Below are 10553 nucleotides of genomic sequence, written 5' to 3'. Positions count from 1 at the left end.
ACCTTTCGTGCATAAGCCCTTCATCAGAAATGAGGCTTGTACGCCGGGAATGCTGAGAGATAACTGGGAGGGGTGGGACTGGAGGAAAGTTAGCTAGGAGTGCAATAGGTAGATGAAGGTGAGGGGGAAGGTGATGGGTTGGAGAGGAGGGTGGAGCAGATAGGTGGGAAGGAAGATGGACAAGTTGAACCATTCGAGAGGGTAGTGCCGAATAGGAAAGTTGGGACTGGGATAGGTGGGGGAGGGGAAATGAGGAAACTGGTGAAATCCACATTGAGCCCATGTGGTTGGATGGTCCCAAGGCGGAAGATGAGGCGTTCTTCCTCCAGGCGTCAGTTGGTTAGGGTTTAGCGATGGAGGAGGCCCAGGACCTGCTTGTCCATTGTGGAGCGGGAGTGGAAGTGTTCAGCCATTGGGCATTGGTTAGTGTGGTTGTCTCAGAGATGTTCTCTGAAACAATCCGCAAGTTGGCATCCTGTCTCCCCCATGTAGAGGAGACTACCTTGGGTGCAACAGATACAGTAGATGTTGTGTGTGGAAGTGCAGGTAAATTTCTGTTGAATCAGTTAATTTATAATAGTTACCGTATCCATTATTTTGTTAAGCAGTTTAATACAGTTACAGCTAAGCCAATTCTTTTCTTTTCTTGTATTTTAAGTATAGTGTATGAATAAAGTGTGTTTGACCAATTGAATTACATCTGGAATGCAACACCTGACACTTACTTTTAAAATAAGAAACGCTCAGGTTCTGGACTATCTCCTGAACATATTTTGAGGGGTTTAATCTGCTCTATAAGACATGTAAAATATTCCTCCATCAAATTTGTTTTGCAATTGTGATGGGAAGGTGGTGACTGTGATAATTGATTTGACAAATGAGTAATGATATGAGCTATTGTGTTATTGCATAGATTCTTGTCCTATATACTTTGAAGACAATTATGTGATATCACAATATGTGATGTAGCATCATTGAGGCACCCACCTCGCCTTCAGTGGCTCTCTTAAGTGTCATGGAGTCAGTGCAGTTGTTCAGTCAGTCAGTTATGCAGACTGCCTCCGCTGCACCCGATGTGGCCTCCTCTATATTGGGGAGACAGGCCGCCTACTTGCGGAACGTTTCAGAGAACACCCGGAACCAACCAACCCAACCACCCCGTGGCTCAACACTTCAACTCCCCCTCCCACTCCAACAAAGGACATGCAGGTCCTTGGACTCCTCCATCGCCAGACCATAGCAACACGACGGCTGGAGGAAGAGCGCCTCATCTTCCGCCTAGGAACCCTCCAACCACAAGGGATGAACTCAGATTTCTAGAGTTTCCTCATTTCCCCTCCCCCCACCTTGTCTCAGTCCCAATCCTCGAACTCAGCACCACCTTCCTAACCTGCAATCTTCTTCCTAACATCTCCACCCCCACCCCACTCCAGCCTATCACCCTCACCTTAACCTCCTTCCACCTATCGCATTTCCAACGCCCCTCCCCCCTACCTTTTATCTTAGCCTGCTTGGCACACACTCTTCATTCCTGAAGAAGGGCTCATGCCCGAAACGTCGATTCTCCTGCTCCTTGGATGCTGCCTGACCTGCTGCGCTTTTCCAGCAACACATTTTCATCTCTGATCTCCAGCATCTGCAGTCCTCACTTTCTCAGAGAGACAGGAACCCTCATGATAAGTTGGAGGGAATCCTCAGGGACAGGATGTACATGTATTTGGAAAGGTAGGAACTGATTAGGGATAGTCAACATGGTTTTGTGCGTGGGAAATCGTCTCACAAACTTGATCGAGTTTTTTGAAGTAACAAAAAAGATTGATGAAGGCAGAGCGCGAGATGTGATCTATATGGACTTCAGTAAGGCGTTCGCCAAGGTTTCCCATGGGAGACTGATTTGCAAGGTTAGATCCCATGGAACACAGGGAGAACTGGCCATTTGGATACAGAACTGGCTCAAAGGTAGAAGACAGAGGGTGGTGCTGGAGCGTTGTTTTTCAGACTGGAGGCCTGTGACCAGTGGAGTGCCACAAGGATCGGTGCTGGGCCCTCTACTTTTTGTAATTTACATAAATGATTTGGATATGAGCATAAAAGGTATAGTTAGTAAGCTTGCAGATGACACCAAAATTGAGGTGTAGTGGACAGCAAAAAGGGTCACCTCAGATTACAACAGGATCTGGACCAGATGGGCCAATGGGCTGAGAAGTGGCAGATGGAGTTTAATTCAGATAAATGCGAGGTGCTGCATTTTGGGCAATTCTGGTCTCCTTCCTATCGGAAAGATGTTGTGAAACTTCAAAGGGTTCAGAAAAGATTTACAAAGACGTTGCCAAGGTTGGAGGATTTGAGCTATAGGGAGAGATTGAACAGGCTGTGGCCGTTTTCCCTGGAGCATCAGAGGCTGAGGGGTGAACTTATAGAGGTTTACAAAATTATGAGGGGCATGGATAGGATAAATAGACAAAGCCTTTTTCCTGAGGTCAGGGAGTCCAGAACTAGAGGGCATAGGTTTAGGGTGAGAGGGGAAAGATATAAAAGAGACCTAAGGGGCAACTTTTTCACATAGAGGGTGGTACGTGTATGGAATGAGCTGCCAGAATAAGTGGTGGAGGCTGGTACAATTGCAACATTTAAGAGGCATTTGGATGGGTATATGAATAGGAAGGGTTTAGAGGAATATGGGCCAGTTGCTGGCAGGTCGGACTAGATTGGGTTGGGATATCTGGTCGGCATGGACGGGCTGGACCGAAGGGTCTGTTTCCATGCTGTACATCTCTACTAGAGAACTAGTAATTGCTGCAATGAACACTGTTTTGACCTCAGGTATTTACAATCTATGTTAATGATTTAGGTATCAAGACCAGGTGTAATATATGCAAGTTCCCTGTGGATACAAAGCAACGTAGGAAAGTAACCTGCGAAAAGAATGCATGAGGCTGCAAAGGGATATGTACTGGATGTGCGTGTATAAGAGAATAATAGACAGAATACAGTGTGGGGAACTGTGAAACTATCCACTTTGGTAGGAAGAATAGAAAAACATTTTTTTAAAAAAGCCAATTGCTGCCTAGAGAAGTTCTTCCTCATGCCCAAAAGCTTAAATCCATGTCTTTTAAACTTTATTCCAACTAATAGCAACAACTTTCTTTTAATAACCTTACCTAAATCTCTCAGATTTTTTTCAGATCTCCCCTATAACTCCTTTGCTCAAAAGATGAACCCAGCTTCTCCAGGCTAACCTGTATCTAAATTTCTTAATTCCTAGAACATTCTTATATAAATCTCCAGTGTACCTTCTCAAAGATTTATACATGATTCCTAAAGATTTCCAAATTTTCCAATTCTGTGAACTCTGCCACCTAAAAGGAGTAAAGCATAGAAACACCACCAAAGACAAATTCCCCTCTCAGCCTCACACCATCCTGACTTGGAATATATTGCTTATCATTCACTAGATCAAAATCCTGGAAGTCTTTCCTCACAGCACCGTGGGTGTATGAACATTCCAAGCATCTGGTGGCTCAATAAAGCAAATCTCAAAACCACCGCCACAAAGGTAAATGGGGATTGGTAATAACTGTTGGCCGAGCGAGTGATGCACACATTCCATGAATGAATATCAAAAAATAAATGCCAATAATTTGAAGAGATATTATCATCTCATCTCTCCCAGGAAGAGGGCTGGTGCAAGGGAACAGAATTTGGAATAGTAACTGAAAATAATGGCTTCAATTTTCCTGACACTGAACTCCCGTGTTGGGACGTACCTCCTGCAGGTCTGATTCGCAGAACCTCTAGCTGGTGGTACTAACATATGCTAGGAATGCAAAAGCACCTATTTAAAAAAGGACATTTTTCCTGACCTGTTTATTGCCCACAGATGAGCAATATAGCACTTCAATTAAATTCTAAGCCGCAATTGAGAGGTACCAAATGGACAGAAGCAGTTTGGGCAAACTGATATCTCAGGGAAGCCAATTTGATATTTCTTCTTAAACCTGCTACAGTAAAACATAGATTGAGTTCAAAGAACAGGTAGTTTTAAATTTATTTAAAGTTGTGAAGTGATTTGATCAGATAGATAAGAGCAGATTGTTTTTGGTGTAATGAAACTTCAATATAAAAGAGAGAGAGAGCAAGCTTTCAAAATAAGTGTACATTGGTTTGGGGCGATAGAATGCAGCAACTGAATATGGACTGTGCTAATATTTAACGATGGGTCACATTGGTGGTTGCAAGAAACACTGCACTGATGGAGCTAAGTAGTTTGTTTCTGTAGTGTAACTACTAAATAATTATAATATTTCTGTTGCTTTGAGAGTTGTGGATTACAAATAGTGGAAATTTGAAGGAAATTTACAAATGAAGTATGATTAGCATATAGAACCTAATTTAAAGGAAGCTTAGAGAGGAGAAAATAAAGTGTTCACAGATATATCATTTGTCTACTGTTTTCAGACTTTATTAAGTAGTCAAAAATACAGAATAATACATAAGTCTCAAACTATTATAATAACTATGTAGAGTAAAGTTTTAAACAATTAGAAAATGTGCCATAAACTAGACAAAACCCTTTACAGCATGTCTCAAATATTACCAGATATAATACAAGTCCTTAGGCTGTTCTGTCTATTCACTTCAAAGACTTCAATTCTATCCTCATTCTCTTACATTCTTATCCTTGTTGTTGCTGGTTCTTATACAGTGTTCATCCCTGTTACTCCTTTCCTTATGATAGCTTTCCCGACGACCACTCTCTCTACTTTGTATCTGTTGGTTTACCCTGAACCTTCTCGTCTGGTCCTTGTTATCTGTCCTGTTCATCCAATCTTTCTCCTCACCCTTACTTTTGGCCACATGTCTCCCATCAGTGTACTTCTCTCCACTGTGCCCTGTATGGTGTTTGTCCTTACTTTTTCTTCTTACACGTGAATCTTTGCTATTGCTTCTGCTCCGATCAGATCGTTCCCTGTCCCGGTTGCTGGAATAGCTTATGTCACCTTTATTTCTGCTTCTACTATCTGTAATCTTCTCTTCAGTCTCAAAATAATTGCTTGAGTGCGTTTTGCTGAGTTTTTGAATGCAAATCATCTTTTCTTCAGAACTGCTTTCACTGTCCGATGATAGGTGCCTCTTCCTCTTCAAATATTTATCTTTGCTGTGCATCCCTTTTCTCTTCTCCATTTCAGAACCACTTTCACGAGCAGAGCGGATAGTGGGGGATCTACTTTCTTTTTTCTTATGTTTACTTTTTCTCTTCTTTTTTTGCTTTCTCTTTTTTTCTCGCTTTTTCTTTCTCTCGAGGTGATCAAGTTTCCTTTGCAAAAGAGATTTTAGATTAGCACATTCTTTTCAAAATCACCCATGAAAAATTATAATTTGAAGAAGTTTTCTCAAAAGCATCTTATTTTTGGATACACTAAGAAATCAAAAAAGATAACCAAACTATACAATGTATCCAAAGAGAGACTTAAGCACATTCTTGCCATCAGGCAATTTCATACGACACAAAATTATCCTCCTAATCAAAATTCTACATTTCAAAATATAAAGAAACTACATATTATTTAAACTCTGATGGAATGTGGGCATCATTGGCAAGGTCAGCATTGGTTTCCAATCTCCAATTGACCTTGGACTGAGTAGCTTGCTGGGCCATTTTAGATGATAATTAAGAGTCACTGGGGTGGCATCGTGGCTCAGTGGTTAGCACTGCTGCCTCACAGCGCCAGGGACCCAGGTTCGATTCCCGCCTCGGGCGACCATCTGTGTGGAGTTTGCACATTCTCCCTGTGTCAGCATGGGTTTCCTCCGGGTGCTCCGGTTTACTCCCACAATCCAAAGATGTGCCAGTCAGATGAATTGGCCATACTAAGCTGCCCATAGAGATAGGTGCACTAGTTAGGGGAATGAGTCTGGGTGGGTTACTCTTTGGAGGGTTGGTGTGGACTTATTGGCCCTGTTTCCACACTCTAGGGAATCTAATCATGTTGATGAGAGTATGCTGTAGGTCAAATCAGGTCAGGATAACAGGTTTCTTTTCTCAGAGAATTAGCAAACCAGTTTTGTTTACATTACAGAATGATAGTTTCATGGCCGCCATCATGGAAACTAGACTTCTATTAATTGAATTAAAAACATAAAGTGCTAAAGAATCTCAGCAACTCTGGCAGCAATTGCAGAGACAGGAATAGTTTCTTTGAGTGCAATGTCACTCCATCAGAACTTGGTTCTGTGGATCAACTTTGTTTGGAAAGGAAAAAGCAAGCAGAACCATAGGTGATCAATTAACTGATTGGTAGATGAATAATTTGCCTCATAACATAGGTACTTTATTTGTAATTTTAAGATTTATTCAGAAAGTTTACTAGGAGTAATAACACTTATTGGAATTGTAGAGTTTGATCTAAAAATAATAAATTGACAAAAATATGGCAGAAAAGGTAATGTTTTGTGATTGCAGGATATGGTTGTTCCTGGATGCCAGAGTGATCCTAAGCAAACAAAATGTAGAAATTGCCACTAATAGGAGATGGAACATAAAAACAGGGCAGGACATTGAGCACTTTACAGGATTCTATATTATTTAATCAGATCTTGGCTGATCTCCCTCTTCATTCACTTGTCTGGGTGCTGCATCCTCTTACATAACAAACACCTATCAATATCTGTATAAAATATCATAATACTAGCACATTTAAGGTGAAACTATTAAAAGCAAACACAGGGAAGTGGGATTATAAATGATTACATTGGTGGATTTAGGCAAGGAAAGACTGGAGGGAACTTGAATGGATCATGAACAACCATTTATTTATTATATTTTCCTTGAAGATACGTTTCTCAACATTAAAATTAGAGTTGGGCTGTTCATTGATAAAGATATGCATCCATGCTGTAGACTTTCTCAACAGAAATTATTTTCTCATTACATACCTTAAAACATCTTAACAACTCATTTGCATTAACCCTTAGCCTTAACATGCAGTCTATGCAACCTGTGCACATAGTTAAGCTAATAATGAATTTTTGCTGTACACTCCAAGGCCTTCCTGAGATGCAGTGCTCAGAATCAAATTAATACAAGATGGGTCTAATATCAGAGCACTGTACAAGTGCGTACACTTTATCACTCCTTTGTATTTGAGCCTTCCTAAGATAAAGGCCAATATTAGGCTCTTTGACTATTTGTTTGCACTTGACCATGAGTTTCTAACATGCTATTACTGCAATGGAACAAAAATTTATATCCATTGTTAGCCTAGAGAAGTGGTCCACAAAGGGTTTCCTAGGTCATGAAGTAGGAATAGACATTGCCTTAAAACCTTTAAGAAACAGATGGAAATGGACAGCAGGGTTAAAAATACATTTCAACCTGTACAATACTACAGTCTGTGGACAAAAAAAAAGGCATAACCAACACAGTTTGGGTTCATTCACTTGGCTCTCAAAATAATTCATTGCAAGTCTCAAACTTTGGTTTGCTAGGAATGTGATAAATGCTATCTGGAAAGAGGAGTGCTGCAATGGCACCAAGCGCCTCAGTCCCAGGAATTCAGTGTCAAAGAAGGTCAGTCACTTCACCCCACGCACCAGAAGACTCTTCCACTTCTTAAAGATATAGTTGAATTACTGACTGCTTATATTTACACTGGTAAACGGAATTGATGATAGGTCATTCACCATCTTTCATTCCAGCTATCCAGATACCAAGCAGCATTAAAAGTTAAATCCAAGCCTTAAAATCCTATCCTGCATTTTAATAACCTAACCACACTCTCTTGACTTTAGATGTGCTGTCCAACTTGGCACACACCCCTCAACATCTAACCTATTCCAAAGTTCAGAGACAGCAGTTTAGTAAAATTTGGTGATCATATTTCACGGAAGCTTTGGTGCAATGCCTTAAAAACACGGTGCTAACAACCAAGTGGTTTGTTGGGTCATTTCAAGAGAAGTTAACAGCCAACACATATTGCATATGTCCGGAGTCACATAGAGACCAGACAAGATACTGTGCCTTCCCTAAAAGATATTATCTCATTATATTTTTAAAACAACTTGGGTAATTCTGGTCTTGATTACTGATACAAGTTTTTCTTTGCATATTTAATTCATTAAAAATTTAAATTTTCCAGCTTCCATAGATTTAAACTTAGATCTCTCCAAGCTTCCAGATTCTGGTGTTACTGGACTAATAACAAGAATAGGTCTTTTAGATACGAGCCTGTGCTGTTATTAAATAAGATCATAACAGATCTGGATATATCTAAAATGCTACTGTAAGCTGAATTTGTTCTCATATTGCATACCTTCTCCTTTGGCTTCACTCATTTCCTCCAAATAAAAAATATTTCTATGGCAACAAGTACAAGTCCCAGCTCTGCCTGGCTTTTTCTGAGATATATAGAGCAGTGAACAGTTCTCTTGCAATTGTGTCGCAACTTGCAGCTCCTTTTCCAGAACATCTATTGTTGTATTAAAAAGCTATTTCAATTTCTTGCCCTAAACTGGAAAATAACATTAACTTTGCATCAACTTTTATTGTTCCTTCAACTTCATATGGTCCACCCCAACTCTTCCTCAACTTCTTTGTTCCCGTTTGAGGGGATAGATGATCAATATCTATAAGCTCACTCACATCCACCAATATTTTCTAAAATTTCTTGCATGCTATCCCAGGAAGGATTTTGCTCCATTCTCCCAGTTTCTCTTGTTGGATCAGAAGAACATAAGAAAAAAGGACAGGCATATAAGCCTGTAGAACTTGCTTCACTATTTAAATGTGATGATGGCTGATCTTCAGCTTCAACTACTCCACTTTTTTGGCCACTCCCTATATCCCTTGATTTTGAAAGACCAAAATTGTCTATTTCAGCCTGAATTGTATACATAACATCCACGTCTGCAGGCACCCTGCCTCTATTCCTGACGAAGGGCTTTTGCCTGAAACGTCGATTTTCCTGCTCCTCGGATGCTGCCTGACCTGCTGTGCTTTTCCAGCACCACGCTAATCTAGACTCTGGTTTCCAGCATCTGCAGTCTTTGTTTTTACCTACATAACATCTACAGCAGAAAGCTCCAAAACTCACAAAACTCTACAGAAAACCTCTCAGCTGAGCGCTAAATGATCATTGCTTTGCCATAGACTGTACCTCTGTGTTCAATTCTCCAACGTCTCAGTTTCAACATGTCAGAATTTTGTGTTTCAATAAAATCACCTCTCATTTTTCTAAACTCCAGAAAATACAGACAATTTATGAATCTCTTGTCAAAAGGAAGGAGGTAGTTTAAGTAAAGATGAGATGTGAAGGCTCAGTTAGAGCACTTGACAGTTACAAGTTAGCCAGGAAGGACCTAAAGAGAGAGCTAAAAGAGCCATGAGGGGACATGAGAAGTCTTTGGCAGAGTGGGATCAAGTAAAAAGCTGAATTTTCTACAGGTTTGTCAGGAATAAAAGAATGACTAGGGCAAGATTAGGCCAGACAAGGACAGTAATGGGAAGTTGTCCGTGGAGTCTGAAGACATAGGAGAGGCGCTAAATGAATATTTTTCATCAGTATTCACACAGGAAAAAGATGCTGTTGTCGAGGAGAATACGGAGATACGGGGTATTATTGATAAGATTGAGGTTATTAAGGAGGAGGCATTTACAATTCTGGAAAGTATGAAAATAGATAAATCCCTGGACCGAATGGGATTTATCTTAGGATACTCTGGGAAGCCAGGGAGGAGACTGCAGAGCCTTTGGCTTTGATCTTTATGTTGTCACTTATGTCTACAGGAATAGCGCCAGAACACTGAAGGATAGTAAATATTGTCCCCTTGTTCAAGAAGGATTGTAGAAACAACCCTGGTAATTATAGACTAGTGAGCCTTATTTCTGTTGTGGGCAAAGTTTTGGAAAGGATTATAAAAGATAGGATTTATAATCATCTAGAAAGGAATAATTTGATTATGGATAGTCAACACTGTTTTGTGAATGGTAGGTCACGCCTCTCAAACTTTATTGAGTTCTTTGAGAAGGTGACCAAACAGGTGGATGAGGTTAAAGCAGTTGATGCGGTGTACGTGGATTTCAGAAAAGTGTTTGATAAGGTTCCTCACGGTAGGCTATTGCACAAAATACGAACGCATGGGATTGAGGGTGATTTAGTGGTTTGGATCAGAAATTGGCTACCTGTAAGAAGACATAGGGTGGCAGTTAATGGAAAATGATTATCCTGGAGTTCAGTTACTATTGGTGTATCACAAGGATCTGTTTTGGAGTCACTGCTGTTTGTCATTTTTACAAATGACCTGGATGAGGGAATAGAAGGATGGGTTTGTAAATTTGTGGATGAAACTAAAGTTGGAGGAGTTGTGGACAGTATAGAAGGACAAAATGTCCAGATTACAGAGGAGGAAGTGCTGGATGTCTTGAAATGGTTAAAGGTGGATAAATCCCCAGGACCTTATAGATGTACCCCTCGGACGCTGTGTAGAGGCAAGAAAGTGATTGCTGGGACTCTTCCTGAGATATATGTATCATCGATAGTCACAGGTAAGGTGCC

At 40.5% G+C, this 10553-nt stretch overlaps 1 protein-coding gene across 1 annotated transcript in view; it reads right to left on the bottom strand.

Moving 5' to 3' along the window:
- Positions 1 to 4435: 4435 nt before the first annotated feature.
- cir1 (corepressor interacting with RBPJ, CIR1) overlaps positions 4436 to 10553 on the bottom strand; it is a 58609-nt gene continuing 52491 nt past the window's right edge. Inside the window, exon 10 of the mRNA XM_043693596.1 lies at positions 4436 to 5317. Coding sequence (XP_043549531.1) covers positions 4660 to 5317 — 658 coding nt within the window. The 3' untranslated portion in view covers positions 4436 to 4659. The remainder of the gene's footprint in view (positions 5318 to 10553) is intronic.

The sequence above is a fragment of the Chiloscyllium plagiosum genome, chromosome 7 (assembly GCF_004010195.1).
Source record: "Chiloscyllium plagiosum isolate BGI_BamShark_2017 chromosome 7, ASM401019v2, whole genome shotgun sequence".
NCBI lineage: Eukaryota > Metazoa > Chordata > Chondrichthyes > Orectolobiformes > Hemiscylliidae > Chiloscyllium > Chiloscyllium plagiosum.
The sequence above is the reverse complement of the archived record's forward strand: the minus strand, read 5'-3'. Positions and strand labels throughout refer to the sequence as shown.